Source organism: Neofelis nebulosa, chromosome X (genome assembly GCF_028018385.1).
Source record: "Neofelis nebulosa isolate mNeoNeb1 chromosome X, mNeoNeb1.pri, whole genome shotgun sequence".
NCBI classification, from domain to species: Eukaryota; Metazoa; Chordata; class Mammalia; order Carnivora; family Felidae; genus Neofelis; species Neofelis nebulosa.
This window is the reverse complement of record NC_080800.1, coordinates 94,303,763-94,322,295: the sequence shown is the minus strand read 5'-3', so window position 1 is coordinate 94,322,295 and position 18,533 is coordinate 94,303,763. Positions and strand designations below refer to the sequence as shown.

Here is an 18,533-nt window from a genome sequence, read left to right as displayed (position 1 = left end):
TTTTTGAGAGAGAACGAGAGCGAGCGAGCGAGAGAGAGCGCACGCATGAGCAGGGGGAGGAGCAGGGAGAGAGGGAGACACAATATCTGAAGCAGGTTCCGGGCTCTGAGCTGTCAGCACGGAGCCTGACACGGGGCTCGAACCCAAGGAGTGTGAGATCATGACCTGAACTGAAGTCGGATGCCGGACCAACCGAGCCACCCAGGCGCCCCATAAGGTTTCCTTTTATTAATTTTCACAATCATATCAAAGAGAAATAGTGCTAAAGCTTGAGCTTGGGTGTAAGGTTAGAAGTTTAGAAGTTAGAGTTTAATCCTAAGGGAGGGTTAAAACCAGGGAAGCACAGGACTTAATGATAAGGGTAGGGTTAGAGATTTGAGCAATGTTAGGGTTTACAGAAAAGCAGGATCATAATTAGAGGTAATGTTCGGATTTAGAGTTAGGGTTAGGGTTAGTGTTAGAAATAATTATAATGTTAAGGGGAGGGACAGGATTACATATAGACATATTTAAAGTTAAGGATAGAAATAATGTTATAGGTGAAGTGTGAGAATATGGGTAGAGTCAGGATTAAATTGAAAATTAAATGTAAGGTTAACTTTTTTTAACGTTTATTTATTTATTTATTTATTTATTTTTTTAATTTTTTTTTCAACATTTTTTTAATTTTTATTTTTGGGACAGAGAGAGACAGAGCATGAACGGGGGAGGGGCAGAGAGAGAGGGAGACACAGAATCGGAAACAGGCTCTAGGCTCCGAGCCATCGGCCCAGAGCCTGACGCGAGGCTCGAACTCACGGACCGCGAGATCGTGACCTGGCTGAGGTCGGACGCTTAACCGACTGCGCCACTCAGGCGCCCCACGTTTATTTATTTTTGACAGAGAGAGAGAGAGAGAGAGAGACAGAGCATGAGAGGGGAAGGGGCAGAGAGAGAGAGAGGGAGACAGAATCTGAAGCAGGCTCCAGGCTCTGAGCTGTCAGCAGAGAGCCCGACACGGGGCTCGAACCCACAGTCTGCGAGATCATGACCTGAGCTGAAGTCGGATGCTCAACCCACTGAGCCACCCAGGCATCCCGGTAGGGTTAGCTTTAATGGAAGAAAGCGGTCCCCTAATTTCCCTTCCCTCTGCCACATGGAAGCACATGTAAAGATGTAGCATCTAACACAATTTTTTTCTTTTTTTCTGGAGTAACGATGATGAAAAGAGGTTTCCTGGCAACCCGTATTGAACACGGAGTGTGAGCACAAAATGAGCATTTGCGTTGTTAAGCCGCTGAGACTTTGGGGTTGTTTCTTATTGCACCTTGGTTGAGGCTGTCCAGATGGAATCAGAAATCTAAGAATCTTAGTGAGCTGTTGATTGAGAATACCTTCAGTAAGAAGAGAAATCACGTACAAAAACATTTACTGGCACGCCTTGTTTTATTGCATTTTACTGACTTGTGCAGACAGTGCATTTTTTTCCAAATTGGAGGCTCTGTGGTAACCCCGTGTCACGTAAGTCTATCAGTGCCATTTTTTTTTTTTTTTTTTTTTTTTTTATTAACACCGTTTTTCCAACAGCGTTTGCTCACCTCGTGTCTCGGTGTCACATTTTGGCAATTCTTGCAATATTTCAAGGTTTTCATAATGACTTTATTTGTTACGGCAATCTTTGATCGGTGATTATGGCTCACTGAAAGCTCAGGTGATAGCGTTTTTTTTAGCAATAAAAACATTATTTATTTATTTATATTTTAAAAGATTTTAAAAAAATGTTTCTTTATTTTTGAGAGATAGAGAGAGACAGAATGGGAGTGGGGGAGGGGCAGAGAGAGAGGGAGACGCAGAACTCCAAGCAGGCTCCAGGCTCTGAGTTGTCAGCACAGAGCCCGATGCTGGGCTCCAGCCCACGAATGGTGAGATCATGACCTGAATGGAAGTCAGACGCTCAACCGACTGAGCCACCCAGGTGCCCCTCTTTATTTATTTTTGAGAGAGAGAGAGAGAGAGAGAGAAACAGAATGCAAGTGGGGGAGGGGCAGAGCGAGAGGGAGACCCAGAATCCGAAGCAGGCTCCAGGTTCTGAGTTGTCAGCACGGAACGTGACATGTGGCTCGAACTCACAAACTGTGAGATCATGACTTGAGCCGAAGTCGGACGCTTAACTGACTGAGCCACCCAGGCGCTCCAGCAATAAAATATTTTTGAAATGAAGCCATGTGCATTGTTTTTTTAGACATTATGTTATTGCACCTTAATAGACTACATTATCATGGAAACATAACTTTTATTGCACTAAGAAACTATACAATTCATTTGACTCACTTCATTGCCATATTCCCTTTATTGTGATGGTCTGGAAATGTACCCGCAATATCCCCAAGGTATGCCTGTGTTTCTTTTCACCTTCATTTGCCTGCATTTTGGCTCAAGTGAAAGCCAGGTCCTTTCGTGTTATTTATATAGGTACTGAACCAGGTGACGAATCTTTTTCATCCCGTAAATATACTATTTGTGACGGATACTATGCTACCCTGCCAAGATCCCACTTGCGGGGCTGAAGGGTTCATTCCCCCAGTGTTAGGATGATTGTGGACTGACAGCTTTTAGCTATAGGCCTTCCTTGAGAGTTGCCTCTGTTGAAAAGAATGGCCTGGCATGTGTGTGGATCCCAAGATCATTTCCCAGCAAGCATCTCACACACTCCTCTCCACTTCAGGGTGTGCATCCCAGGGGGCCCAACCTATCTCTTAGAGCTATTTGTGTTCATAAGTATGCTATGGGTCACATAACATTTGAGAGCCACCCACTTCTGCTGACATTGCCTATAAAAATACCTCTTTCTAGCATATTCCGTTGTCTAGGTGATATGGTGGCCTATGTCTAGCAAGAATATACAGGGAGAAATGGGCCTCAACCTTGGAGAAGGCACTGGCCCAGTTGCGAGCTGAGAAACTGTGGAAACTGTGCGTTTCCTCAGCAAGGAGAAACATACTGGTAATTGATGGCAAGAAGGTCTTTCTCTTCTCAGACTGTGAAACCTTCCAGTGCTATGGGACCAGGTGCTTCAGTCTTCCCCTGCCCACCCTCCATTCCACACAGTAGTAACAACTCCCGTTTGTGCCATCAGAAATTCTAGCCTCTCCCCATTGCCTCACTTTTGGGGAAGGGTAGTCCCCTAGCTTCCGGGTTAAAATGTATTTCTGGCCGTGGGCAGCAGTGACCCTGTTGTTTCAAGTGACGGTCCAACTTTTAGGTCTGGACGCACTCTTGGGCATCAACCTAGTCTTTGTTGCAAAGGAATGAGGTGTTCCTGCTTTTTTTCTCTGGGAACTGAAGTCAGGCCAGGATCATCTAGGCTCACTCATCATCAGGAAGGTATAAATGTTGAACGAAAAGGCCAATGTATGTTGTCATCCCTGGTTCCGAGTGTGAGGGAACAGAGTGGCTTAGCACAGTGACCCTGATTCGAGAGGCATCCAAAGCCACGTGGAATAGAGGGAAATTCAGGTGCTACATGACTGGAGACCCAAGAGTTGTGAGGCCCCTTTTGGCAACCGGAATAGATAACGCAGTGCCCACAAGTACTGATCATGCTCAAAAGTTAGCTGTTGAACGTAGAGCAGCTGGTAAGTATTGGGGATAAAACCATCAACGAGCTAGACATGGTCCTAAGGTGCCTGGGTGGCTCCGTCGGTTAAGCATCCGACTCTTGGTTTCGGCTCAGGCCATGATCCCACAGTTCATGGGGCTGGAGCCCCGTGTCGGGCTCTGTGCTGACGTGTGGCCTGCTTGGGATTCCCTCTCTCCCTCTCTGTTTCTCTGTCTCTGTCTCTCTCTCTCTCTCTCTCTGCCCCTCCCCCACTCATGCTCTCTCTCTTTCGCAAAATAAATACATAAACTTTACAAGAAAAGACAGACATGGTTCTTTCTGTTCTTGGGGAGCTTAGAGTCTGGTGGCAATAAGATAGTAATGAAACTTATTGCAAAGAGTATATGAGCCATCCCAGGCCACTCCTCGGGTCGAGGAAGGGAGGATAACTTGGGAGCACGGTTATTCCGCTCACGAAGCATCAGTGGTGTTTGTTAATATTGTTTTGTTGTTTGTACCTCTTTTTTAAAAAATGCTTTTTTAATGTTCATTTTTGAGAGAGAGACAGAGTGGGAGCAGAGGAAGGGCAGAGAGACAGAAGGAGACACAGAATCTGAAGCAGGTTCCAGGCTCTGAGCCCGACGGGGGGCTCGAAACCCACAAACCGCGAGATCGTGACCTGAGCCAAAGTCAGGCGCTTAACCGACTGAGCCACCCAGGCGCCCCTGTTGTTTGTACGGCTTAATTGTCTTTCCTCTGGTTTTTCCGTCTTTGGGTACATGCGGAGTTAATCAGAAGAGTGATGTTTTCTTGTTCTGTTTGTCTTTTTGAACTTATTTTTATAGGACATGATTTAATTGTCAAACGACATGAAGCGTCTTTTCATGTCTTCCTATCTTCCCCTTCAAAAGGCGCAGGGGGGGAAAAAGACACGTGGCAAGCTAGCCAACATTTAATAAATTTAATAAATTAATAGGAAGTATCACAAAAACCTGGAATGGATAACATACAGGAGCCACGAGTAAGACAACACTTGGCAACCACTCACAAAAAGTACCATTTGACAAAGGAGAAGATTTACAGGAAATAATATAAGGCAGTCTGTTGCACGTGTCTTAAACAGATATACATATAGAATATAGTACATCAAAATGATTTGTTTGACAGCAAATTCACCACGTTTACATTTATCACATGGAGTGTTGGTTTTTTTTTTTTTTAAAACATTTACAAAAGTTTGTAGATTTAACACTGAACTGTAAGCTTTATATCCAAATGAGCATATTTGTTTCATACCAAACTGCACAGAACTTACGAATAGCACACGATTTGAGAATAATGACTGTGTTGGGTACTATGAAGTACTACTACTCGATGACATAAGGATTATTAACAAATGTGCTATAAGCTATTATCATTCAACTTATTGCTAGTGCTTTTGAAAATCTGTGGTTTGTATTTTTTTTTTCTTTGTAAAACATGTGCTACGAGCTTGCCCTGCTAGTTAAGAAATCAGATGTTTCCAATTTTCTCCAGTAGTCACAATACTTCAGATCTGAATGCGCAGTCGTGTTAAGGACTGCTGAAGGATTTTCTCCAGTCCTGTTAAGATCGCCTACTCTGTCCCGCCTCAACACAAATCGATGGATTCATGCAACATACACAGCATACATGAGGGACACCATGTGTATGTGCAGAACTCGTGCTTCATGCATGCTGGGTGTCTTCAGACATTTTCGTGTCAGTAAGAATTAGATCGTCTCGTTCAGTGTCTTATAATTGTTTTAACATGCGGTTCGACAGAGCTAGAACAGGCAGGTAGACTTGACTTTCATGTCAGATTTGGGCATGCTCAAGCGATTGACGGATATTCGGCAGTGTTGCTCATCGAGTAGAGACTGTATGAGTTTCCTCGAATACAGCAGCTCGCCCACTGCCCTGGTGGCAGACGGTTGGATTTATCTATGCTGTGTGTTGAGAACCTTGACCAGGGGTTTTTGAAATTCAGATTCTGCCTTCACCAACCGAGAAGCACACGCTAAGGCGCGTAAGTAACTGTCAGGGGTCAGAGATGGCATCATGCATTCTTCGGGAAATTGATCCACAGTTGTGTGAAATGGACACACATGGAAAGATAGCCACTGGAAACGCTTGTATGCTCGGAACACAGCATAGACTTAATGGTCTGACTTTAGCAGTGCTTGAAAACCTCTCACGGTTAGCAAACAAGTTAAATGGCGCTGAATTCTTAGAGCAGCAGGCCCACGAATGGAAACGATGGCCGACACTTATTGTGACACAACGCTATATTTTAACAAAGATTTAAACCTCTGCTACACAACTGCAGGACAATGAAGAGCTTTCCACTTTCACAAATTAGCTGCAGCCTCTTCCTGCACGAGAGCTTGGAAGGATCTGAAAATGAGATACATTTTGTTTAAAATCCGAATGGAAACTCTGTATTTCTGTTTTTCCCAGAGTTCAGTACAAGCTTGTTTTTTAATTACTTTTTTTTTTTTTTTTTTTCACATTCTAAGGGCCTAATTCTGTAGTCCTTAATCAAGTAAAACTTCCAAGGTTTTGGTCACCTATGCTCTTCCTGCGCAAGTTTTACTCAAAAATGGACTGCTAAATTGGGTCCTATAGACAGAGGTACCATAATTATGAAAATACTTTAATAAGGCTCAAAATGCAAATTTCACTTTGTGTGTAGCACACGAATTTCCAGGATTCGGAGATCAAAACCCAATCGACGTTGAATCCTGGATTGGGAAATAACTCTGGGATCTCATTCCCCAGTTTCATCACAGAATTAGGTATTTACTAAGGACCAGAATGAAGACACTAATTCCAGTTTGCTTGGCATTGTAATCAGAATTTGAACATTGTCCTTGAGAAGTGAAAAGCTATTGGTGTATATATCTCGTATCAGCCTTCCACTTCCGTAGTCCTGGTCATCCAGCTGCTATGTTAAAAGACCACTATGGGGACGGACATTGCAGTAAAATACCAACACGACATTCTGACAATGTCAAATTTTGCCCCTGTATGTGACAACGAGGCTAAGTTCTACCTTTGACGTCGTGAATAGGTGTGATAAGGTCATCAGAAGGCAGAACCTATCTTACTACGTTGATGTGTGTAGATGAGCAGAGCAAGAGTTTAAAGCGTATATTTACTGTTAACCCGGGAAAAGAGTCCAGCGAATTGTCAATTTTGGTGTGGCTGAAGTGTAACCACTGTCCCCGTCATCATTCTGGTCTCACGCAAACGCCACCTGAGATGAACATCGACATTTCCTTATGCACAAAAGTAAGTGGGCGAGAGAGAGACAGAGAGAGGGGGGCGGGGGAAGGAGGGAAGGAAAGAGGGAGGGAAAGAAGAAACATCAACGTTTTACGCATCGAATAATCAAAATAAGTTATTCTCCATCTGTTATAAGCAGTAAATATAGAACCCTAAATCTCACTATTGTATGCATGATTGTAAAGTTGCAAAGCTATATACAAAAACACTTTTTTTTTTTTTTTTTTAAATCGGACGACGATATTTACATTAGGTATGACCGACAGAAGAATTAGAGAACCTTTTCCTACGTTGGTAGCTTTCCCGCAGGAAAGGCCTCTGCCGCTTCCGCACTGCTAATCACACACTGCTGATCCTTTCACTAATCACATTGGAGGAGTTAACCGGCAGCTCCAAGTTCTCTACCTGCATCTCTATACCGGGCTCCCGATCATCCGCTTTCTTAACCACCGGCTCGTTGGTGTGCCGGTAAATGTTAACGTTAAGCTCCCTCCCAGACAAAGCAGTGGCCGCGACCCTCGGGATCTGTCTGACCGGAGGCTTCTTCTCTGCCTTATAATTGCAGCGCAAATAGTTAGAGAAAGCCCTTCGGTAAATTTTGTTGAAAAGCGTGTACACCAGAGGATTAATGCCCGAACACACATAGCCAATCCAGACAAACACATTCAGAAGCTTCTCCATGAGCTTCTGATTACAGGCTTTCCCACACAGAACCGACAGAATATTGGTGATGAAGAACGGGCACCACATGACCAGAAACACAAAGAAAACAATGCCAAGGACTTTCGACGCTTTCCGTTCGTTGTTGATGGCTTGCATGGTGCCCCGGGGACGGCGCTCTTTCTTCTTCCTGCGGCGCGGGTTCGGGTCCTGGTTGGGGTTGGGAGCGCTCTCTTCCTCCGGGGGGTTCCTCTTGCAGCACTTGAGACAGTCCAGGCTTATTCCGGGCGGTTCCTCGACGTGGCCGTGCAGTAACATCAGGGCTTGGCGGCGGAGGACGTGGATCGTCAGGCAATACGTAATCACCATGATCGTCAACGGGATGAAGAAGGCGACGAAGGACCCGATAAGGACGAAGTTTGGGTCGTTCAGCACGCAGGTCGTGTTGTTGACGAACACTTTCTCTTCGTCTCTCAGTCCGATCACTGGGATAGGAACTGATACCCCTGGAGGAACAGAAGAAGAAGGGAAGGTCTTGTTACAGAGCACTGAAGAGCTGCGCGGGTTTGTACAGCCGCAGACATCCATCCAATCGCACTTTGCCGGAGAAAATTCCGAGCTGATTCTTTGTTGAAAGCTATTCATGGCCTGAGTTGATAGGCACGTGAAAGAGAAGCAGGCGGGCCTCAGGAAATGGCAGCTTCTCTCCTGTGGGGAATGCCTTCCCCCCACATTTCTGTGCGGGAGGCAAGGAATTACCATTGTTGTTTGTGTGTAAGAGTGCATCGTGTCTGCTTCCTTTCATTTCCAGCTCCCAGAACTGCGCTGGCACACAGAGGGCACTCAACAATCGTTGAGTGGATGGATGCGTTACTTCTATACTCAATGTCATTGATAAATTCAGAGGTTCGTGTTGTTGGCATGTCATCTTCCGCATACCGCCTACAACACTCATCACAGCCTATCAGGGTTGGCCGGGCTGAGTTTGAGATGAGCTCTTTTTAAAAATGTTTATTTAGTTAGTTTTGAGAGAGAAAACAGGGGAGGGGCCGAGGCAGAAAGACAGAGAGAATCTCAAGCAGGCTCCATGCTGCCAGCGCAGAGCCCGATGAGGGGCTTGAACCCACCAACGGTGAGACCATGGCTTGAGCCAAAATGGAGAGTTGGGTGCTTAACCGACGGAGCCAGCGAGGCCCCCCCTGTGTTTGAGATGAATTTTTAGCTCACTCCCGCCTTTCCTGAGGAAAGAGGGTAAGAAGAGGAAATTTTAGGTGTGAGTCCTGTGGAGCCAGAGCCTGGGGAGCTCTGGTTCATAGAGATGCAGAGAACAGGATAGCACTCAGTCGTGCTGCCGGGACGAGATCGGACCGCGCTATGCACGAATGATCTATATGCAGAAACTGAGAGGGCTCTCTTTTCAGCAAGAGTTTCTGTGAGTCGCTGGGCATAAGCAGCATCATTTCAAGGGCCAGAGGCAGAGTAAAATGCAGAATTGGGAGAGACGCAGTAGTCTCATTTCTGTCTAGGGTTTCGAGCATTTTTGTTTGTTTGTTTGTTTGTTTTTTAAGAATACTGAGAGGTAGCCCTTGTAGGTAAGCAGCTCCATGAATAAACAGGCTCAGGGGTAGGAAACATCAACAAGGAGGTGGGAGTGGAAGGGGATCTTGTGCCTCCGTCTAAGGGAAAAGCTTGGAAATTTTCAGAAATCTCTCTGGTAGATCTTGAACAGATCCTGCATCGATAAGTAGGGATAACTTGCAAATGAAGTTCAAGGGTTTTTTGTTTTTTAATTTTTATTTATTTTTGAGACAGAGAGAGACAGAGCATGAACGGGGGAGGGTCAGAGAGAGGGAGACACAGAATCCGAAGCAGGCTCCAGGCTCTGAGCTGTCAGCACAGAGCCCGATGCGGGGCTTGAACTCACGGACTGTGACATCATGACCTGAGCCGAAGTCGGAGACTTAATCGACTGGGCCACCCAGGTGCCCTTGAAATTCAAGTTTTAATGTTAATTTATTCTCTCTCGTGTCCCCCCAGGACATTGAAGCCTGGGAAAAGTCAGATTGCACTTTTAGGAACCTATCTGAGGTTATTATTAGGCATCCCGGGCTGGTAGATATTCACATTATGAGCTGTGAGGGGAGACAGAAGTGCACTCCCGGAGATTGTTGCTGGCTTTACGGAACACATACAGAACTGTGACCGATCTGAAAACCGAAAATCCCTTGGTACAAGCTGTCCTAACAGCCTGCATCGGGTGGAGACTTTTGGCTGGATGACCAAAAGTGAAAAATGGTCAGCGGCTCTATGCTAGAGCCCCCTGAGGACGTTGACTGGTGTTCGCTCTCTGGGAAGACACGGAGAAGAGAGAGCACTTGCAAAGTGATCTGTCTGCCCTCTTCCTGAGATGCGGAATTTCTGAAATGACTGGCCTTTTGTTTCCCCAGAGAAAGAGACCAGGTGATGGTGTGAGAAGCAGTAATAGATGTGACGAAGCTCTTTGTCACCAGGTTTGATGAAATGCGTGGAGGAATTTCAACAGGCATTTGGGACTACCGACTCCACGAGAGAACCACACAGGTTACATTTCCGGAGTTACAGAAAGGCAGGTACGTAGGTTGCCAGCTCTTAACGTTGGAACCTTTATTCGGACACTCATAACTAAGCACTCATAACTAAGAGTCTTTAGAAAGAGGGTAGATCAAGTGTGCCCGAAGGAAGTCAGTAGTGGCTTATCTTCGATGAAATGTTTTAGCGAAGGGTTAGGTCGCAGGAAGTTTTCTGGAGTTAGAGAAGTGAATAGGGAAGTAAGAAAAAAAAGGGAAGGACTTCTTCAAAACATAATTTACAAGAGAAAAAACTAGAGGTTGAACCTGCAGATTAAGACAGTCTCAGAATACCTATCAAGGAATTACAGTATGTGGCCCTTCTTGGAATCTCGATGCCAACAAACTTTGAAAAGCGTTCATGACCCAGCTGGAAATTTTGAACCATGACTGGCCTTTCCATGGTATGAAATCATTACTGTTCATTAATCTTTCAGAGAGATGTTGGTACGGTGGCTATGTAGGAAAAAAAGCTCTTGTATTTTTAGATATGCATACTGAAATATTTATGAAGTATTGTGATGTCTGGAATTTATTTCAAAATACTATGGAAGGGAAATGGAGATAGGAGTGAAACCAGACAGTCCATAAATTGACAAATTTGGGAGCTGGATGATGAACACATGAGTCTTTATTATATAATTCTACCTACTTTTGCAATCTTGAAAGCCTCCATGACAAAAGTTTAGTAATATTTTAAAAGTTAAGAAGAGAAAAAGAAGACATAAAGGCCCTTTCTGAAGCAGGCAGTGAAATCGCCATTAGATCCCAGATCATAAAGTTCTCCAAGACTTACTGGTCACTGCTAGGCTTGGAAGTGATTACTTCTAGAGCAAAAGACTCGGGGTCCCGAGTACAAACACTCACCACTTTGATATAACTGTAGGAAAGAAGGCCCTTTTCTGACAAAGTGCTGGGAGGGGAAAACTCATATTTTCTTAGGATCCTATAGCAAGACCAGAGGGGGTTTGGGGAACTGCTCCCTTTCCAACCTCTCCCCTCTCGCACCCCTTTCCCCCAGCATCTTGGGAACTAGAGCTTGAGGCTAGAGACTTGATCTAGGGAATTCACATTCACTCTGGAGGAATCCTGATAAGGGCTGAGAAACCTACACTCAGGAAACAAATGCTGGAAACAAACTCCCTACAGGAAAGGCTGCACAATCTTCTAGGGACACGTGAAGTCTCTGGGGGAGGGCCTTACACACTGACCATGAGATCAGAGCCCAGCTCTGCAGCGGGATTAGTGTGTTTGTTAAAAGATTTATTCACTTTCATAAGGGACTCTGGGCTCTCAAAATAGGCCTGTGTCAAAGGATAGCAAAAGACGGATTCCAGATGAGCTGAAGCTGTGATTGGATATGTAAGTCCAGTTTTTTCCGTGGCGTCTATTTGTGTAATGTCATGTACATGGAATAAAGAATGATTCTAAAGCTGCCTTTTCTTGAGTCTGTCTTATGTTCCAGGCCCTGAGCCATGCAGATCACTGATATTATACATGTAAACTGTAATATCTCAATTTGGTGAAAGACTCTGTAATACAGATATTTTTTGGTAAAGTAGCTTAACCGCTTTACCAAATTTATGCCATTATTAATTTTCTTTTTCTTTCTTTCTTTTTTTAAAGCAACCATGAATGCAGTCAACAAAACAAGAAGAAACTCAAGGTTTTTTTGATGATATCTGGAAATCATAAACAATAGCAACAAACGAAGCAGCATTAATAACAATACATATTGCACAGATTATCTTATTCCATACTTAAAAAAAAAACTAAAGATACGTGTCAGCGGTTCTCAAAGTGTGGTTCAAGGACCTTGGGGGCCTCTGAGATTCTTTGAGAGGGTTTGCTAGGTTTCCTTTTTCCAGCTCTTTGTCTTTAAAACTGCGTTTTCTTCATAAACTTTAATCCAAGCAAAGCATCACAAGTTGAATGCAGCTACGTGTATGAGAATTCAACTGTCTTTCCATAAAACTAAACACGGGAGAGATGTTCAAAACTGCAAAACATAGTTTTCATCAAAATGTTACTTAACGTTAACATTACCAGGGTTCATTCTTGTTATTTAAAGGGAAATCGTTCGTAAATAGTTTAAACATCTCTCAGGTTTAACTGCAAACACAGCAAGTATCAGTAGATATAATCCACATAAACAAAAGCTTTTTGGGATCTTCAATTATTCTAAAGAGTACAAAGTGGTCCTGATACCACTGAGCTGGAGGACTGCTGTTCTGTGTCAATAGCTGAAGTTACTTAAACCCTGGAGAGTTAAGTTCAGCAAATGTGTAAAGTCTTCCTCATACTTTAAATTTGTCCATCAGGAGAAATCCAGGGGATAGTATAATGTCAGCTAAATATAAACAATATCGATAATAGCAATGAACTTCATGCACTATCTTATTCATTCTTGCAAAAATTCTGAAAGGCACATGTTATTTGGTGAAGTTAACTTCAGAAAAATTAAGTGATTTTAGTAAGTATAATTGGAGCAGTCTCTGATATTTTTATTTCTAAAACCTTTCAGTTGGCCAAGGAGAAAGACTGCTTCTGATTTGTCACACACCAAGTCAAGTATTTTATGAGTATTGTATACTTTCATGTGTTACCTTACTCTGTGCAGGCAAAAACATAGAAAGAAGGAATTATTAACGAGAGGCAAGGAATCTTTCTGAAATTAACTTCAATGAATCTTTATCAATCTTCTTTAGAATTCTAGAAACAACAAAGATAAATTATCACGCATGTTCTGCTGAAAATGTCAAGTACTACTCCGACCCATCAGCTGGCAAATATTTTGCATGCATTATCTCATTTAGCTCTCAAAACACTCTGAAAAAATGATTATTATTTTTTAAGCTTACTGAATCTCAGAGAGACAAGAATACTTTCCATAAACATATAGGGTCTTAGCACTTTAAAAACGTTGAATTCGGAAACAGTTATAGTTCAAGTCTTTATTAAAAATATCATTACTGCTACTAACTACTCTTATCATTCACTGAGTACTCACTGACTCTCGTGTTTTAGCTGCATCACATACTTTTCATGCATTATCTCATTCCAACCTCATAAAAGCCATAAAATAACTTGGTAAGATCATTTACTTCAAATAAGGCAAGTAAATTCAGAAAATGTGTAAACATGTTCACACTGTTTTGCAAAGCCTCGAATTCAAGCAACACAGATCAATTCTCTTCGAACTATCAGACAATAATACCATATGCCAATGATTCTTAGATGCACAATTTCTTTCAGATTTTAACGTGTTTGAAAGCATGATGCGTCTTACAACTGATAGTCTCTTACAATTACCGTCAGCCGGTCAGTCATTGCTATGTAGTCGTCAATGCAAGTACGTTCACATGTGTGAATCTGGTCTGAAAAACTTCTTTTAAGCTCTTCTGGTAAGATCAAAATTATCAGGAGCACAATTTGCAAAATGGGTATCAGCAGCATGGTGGTAATTTAGTGTGACTGAAGAATTATGTCAAAGCAGGCAAAGGGATGGAATGTTCTGAAGAAGGTATTGCAGAGTCAAATGCCCCAGAGAAGTCTAGAACTTAAAACATTGCCTCTGCCTTTGAAAATGATTGTCAAACCTAAAAAGAGGGGCGCCCGAGTGGCTCAGCCCATGAAGCATTCGATTCTTGATTTCGGCTTAGGTGACAATCTCACAGTTCATGAGATCGAGCCTTGTGTCCCTGCGTCTGGCTCTGCACTGACAGCATGGAGCCTGCTTGGGAATCTCTCTCTCTGTCCCTCCCCTGCTCCCTTGCTCTCTCTCAAAATAGACATACATTTAAAAACAAAAACATGGGAATGCAAGCTGGTGCAGCCACTCTGGAAAACAGTATGGAGGCTCTTCAAAAAAACTAAAACTAGAACTACCCTACGACCCGGCAATTGCACCACTAGGCATTTATCCAAGGGATTCAGGTGTGCTGTTTCAAAGGGACACATGCACCCCCATGTTTATAGCAGCACTATCGACAACAGCCAAAGTATGGAAAGAGCCCAAATGCCCATCGATGGATGAATGGATAAAGAAGAGGTGGTGTATATATACAACAGAGTATTACTAGGCAATCAAAAAGAATGAAATCTTGCCATTTGCAACTACGTGGATGGAACTGGAGGGTATTATGCTAAGTGAAATTAGTCAGAGAAAGACAAAAATCATATGACTTCACTCATATGAGGACTTTAAGAGACAAAACAGATGAACATAAGGGAAGGGAAACAAAAATCATATAAAAACAGGGAGGGGGACAAAACAGAAGAGATTCTTAAATATGGAGAACATAGGGTTACTGGAAGGGTTGTGGGTGGGGGGGATGAGCTCAATGGGTAAGGGGCATTGAGGAATCTGCTCCTGATATCACTGTTGCACTATATGCTAACTAACTTGGATGTAAATTGAAAAAAACTAAATTAAAGAAAAAAAAAAGAAAATGAGGAGGTCCCTGATGATTATAGAGACAACAATTATAGTGGAATAATGAAAACAGATAAATAATGAATGGTGATACAAAAGAGGGGAGAGAGTTTATAGAATGAATTTCCTGGAACAAATTAGCCAACACCAAAATGAAAACATTCTTATAAACTGGAGGGCTATCGTCAGTAATTCAACTTCTTATTAAACTCAAAGGCAATCTCAGAGGCATCTATTTTCATGAGCTGTTCTTCATGGAAAGGAATTTTTTCGAGGACACTTGGGAGGATCACACAACGTCATGCTGACATGAGTGGTCCCTTGCCTTGTGGAGTAATGAGTCTCGTGCACATGGGAGTTGATAGCGTGCTGTGGTACGTACATCACTATGAGGTCCGTGCAGTGAGAATGGTAAGAAATTCAGAGTCAGGTTCAGAGTCGATGTTGAACTTCAAGGGTTTTTTAGCTTTGAGAAGAGTAGGGACAGGGGCACGTGTGAATAAAGGTTAAGGATCGCAAAAGTAGGGGCAAGGAGAACGGAAATGACTTTGAGGGAAGTTGAACTAAAGGAAGAAGACTGTAGCAGGAAAGCAAGAGAAGACAGGCCAGGAGCCTGAGGAACAAGAGGAATGTTCAGGGCTTGTGAGATACACGTGGATGAGAATGTGTGGAGAGGTGGGTGGGGAAGGTGTTAGGATTTAACTGCAACATGGCTGAGGGCATGAGGAAGTGAAATCGAAGATAGCACTGAAATAGGACCGCATTACTACCAAGAGGTAGCAGAATGTGCCATCGCAAAATATGCCTCTTTGGCATACGGATCATTTCGAGTTGATTATTTTGAGACGTCACAAACACAGAAGAAGCTCTGAAAAAGTAGAAGTTATCCGTGCTCATGGATTGGAAGAATAAATATTGTCAAAATGTCAATACTACCTAAAGCTATCTACACATTCAGTGCAATCCCAATCAAAATTGCACCAGCCTTCTTCTCGAAACTAGAACAGGCAATCCTAAAATTCATATGGAACCACAAAAGGCTCCGAATAGCCAAAGTCATTTTGAAGAAGAAGACCAAAGCAGGAGGCATCACAATCCCAGACTTTAGCCTCTACTACAAAGCTGTCATCATCAAGACAGCATGGTATTGGCACAAGAACAGACACAGAGACCAATGGAATAGGATAGAAACCCCAGAACTAGACCCACAAACGTATGGCCAACTAATCTTTGACAAAGCAGGAAAGAACATCCAATGGAAAAAAGACAGTCTCTTTAACAAATGGTGCTGGGAGAACTGGACAGCAACATGCAGAAGGTTGAAACTAGACCACTTTCTCACACCATTCACAAAAATAAACTCAAAATGGATAAAGGACCTGAATGTGAGACAGGAAACCATCAAAACCCTAGCGGAGAAAGCAGGAAAAGATCTCTCTGACCTCAGCCATAGCAATCTCTTACTTGACACATCCCCAAAGACAAGGGAATTAAAAGCAAAAGTGAACTACTGGGACCTTATGAAGATAAAAAGCTTCTGCGCAGCAAAGGAAACAACCAACAAAACTAAAAGGCAGCCAACGGAATGGGAAAAGATATTTGCAAATGACATATCGGACAAAGGGCTAGTATCCAAAATCTGTAACGAGCTCACCAAACTCCACACCCCAAAAACAAATAACCCAGTGAAGAAATGGGCAGAAAACATGAATAGACACTTCTCTAAAGAAGACACCCGGATGGCCAACAGGCACATGAAAAGATGCTCAACGTCGCTCCTCATCAGGGAAATACAAATCAAAACCACACTCGGATATCACCTCACACCAGTCAGAGTGGCCAAAATGAAGAAATCAGGAGACTATAGATGCTGGAGAGGATGTGGAGAAACGGGAACCCTCTTGCACTGTTGGTGGGAATGCAAATTGGTGCAGCTGCTCTGGAAAACAGTGTGGAGGTTCCTCAAAAAATTAAAAATAGACCTACCCTAGGACCCAGCAATAGCACTGCTGGGAATTTACCCAAGGGATACAGGAGTACTGATGCATAGGGGCACTTGTACCCCAATGTTTATAGCAGCACTCTCAACAATAGCCAAATTATGGAAAGAGCCTAAATGTCCATCAACTGATGAATGGATAAAGAAATTGTGGTTTATGTACACAATGGAGTACTACGTGGCAATGAGAAAGAACGAAATATGGCCCTTTGTAGCAACGTGGATGGAACTGGAGAGTGTGATGCTAAGTGAAATAAGCCATACTGACAAAGACAGATACCATATGTTTTCACTCTTATGTGGATCCTGAGAAACTTAACAGAAGTCCATGGGGGAGGGGAAGGAAAAAAAAAAAGGAGGTTAGAGGGGGAGAGCCAAAGCATAAGAGACTGTTAAAAACTGAGAACAAACTGAAGGTTGATGGGGGGTGGGAGGGAGGGGAGGGTGGGGGATGGGTATTGAGGAGGGCACCTTTTGGGATGAGCACTGGGTGTTGTATGGAAACCAATTTGACAATAAATTTCATATATTGAAAAAAAAAAGAAAAATTAGAAGTTACCCTTTTGTTAGAGAAATTTGCATTCGTAAAGGAAATCTGCCCGTCTAAGCTCCTTCCTCTGTGCACCAGGAAGAGCAGGATGACTAAATCATTTGAAAACACTAAGCCTATATTTCAAGTCCAATAATGTGCTTACATTGTTAGCGGTGAAAGCCAGCAAAGTGGAAGAACTTAAAGATACGAAAAAGAAAAGTAACAGGTGATGGAGTAAGGTCCCTGAGGAGGCAAAGTCAGAAACAACTGGAAGAGTGTTACACTAGGAATTAAAAATGCCTGTTACTTTCTATTGGAAGAGATGATAGTATGAGTGGTTGGTAGAAATGATCAAGGCCTACCTGAAAAGGTGAAAGAGGAATAACTAGAAAGAAGAAATAACTGATCGATGGCAAAAGAGCCGAGTTGTTAACTTGATGTACAAAATGATTTAAGTGGATATTTGTTGATTTTGTGAAGCCATAAGACATAAGGAGCGTGAATGTAGTTAGATGAATGGAGATAGTAAGGTTTTCTTAAAAAGAAAATAAGTTGAACACTCTTCTGTGTTGCCGGGAAAATATTCAGGAGGGAGAGTTTGGAGACTCAGGAGAAAAAGACAATGGGCAATGGAACAAGGGTCTGAGAACCTGAGAATAAACGGACTGCTGGGTCCCTAGGCTGAAAGTGAACGCTTGGGTAGAAGGGGGCCTCAGGTCTCTTGTAACGGGTAAGAAAGATATTATTATGCAAAGGAAAGAAGAGAGTCTAAACTAAGGGAGAAGTAGGAAGGATTAAGCGAAATAAACCAATTTTGTGCTATTTAGGAAGTTCCATCAATAAGACATGGTGATTGATCGGATAGGGTATGTGAGGGAGAGGAAAGAGTCAACAAACAATTGCAGGTTTCTGGTTTGTGTCCTCAGGTGGGTGGGGTTGCCACTAAGCATAGGACCATAGGTGAAGGAGCAAGACTGTGGCAGGGAAGGTAGTGGACTCTGGATTGTGTCAGGTTCGAAGTCCGCACTGAGGATCAGTATGAAATTCTATGTGAATATAGGTGTTTAGAACTCAGGAGACAGGTGTGAGCTGGGGACAGGACTTTTCTTATAAGGGGAAATTATAAGGTCATGATCCTTTAAGAACTGTTGTGGAAAGAGAAGGAGGGTCAGAAAAGAATCTAGGGCAAGGGTTCTAAACCTTTTTGTAACTATAGACCTCCTCTCAGAATAATGTGTTTTTTAAAATATGACTTATTGTCAGAGTAATGTTTTTGAATGGATAAAACAACACAGGGGATTGCAAAGGAAACAAAATTCGTTTGACGTTCTGCTATCAAACATTAAAGCTAAACTTCAGAGACGGCAATATATGTGCTTTCTGATTAACACGTTAAATATCAAGGTCTAGTTATGGAT

At 42.9% G+C, this 18,533-nt stretch overlaps 1 protein-coding gene across 2 annotated transcripts in view; it reads right to left on the bottom strand.

Annotated features, from left to right (window-relative positions):
• Positions 1–6,452: 6,452 nt before the first annotated feature.
• The window catches only part of HTR2C (5-hydroxytryptamine receptor 2C), a 291,607-nt gene continuing 279,526 nt past the window's right edge, over positions 6,453–18,533 (bottom strand). The window contains exon 6 of one of the 2 annotated variants that reach the window (XM_058712970.1): positions 6,453–8,049. In XM_058712970.1, the coding sequence (XP_058568953.1) occupies positions 7,223–8,049 (827 nt within the window). In that variant the 3' untranslated portion in view covers positions 6,453–7,222. The remainder of the gene's footprint in view (positions 8,050–18,533) is intronic. The other variant, XM_058712971.1, reaches the window with a different exon arrangement.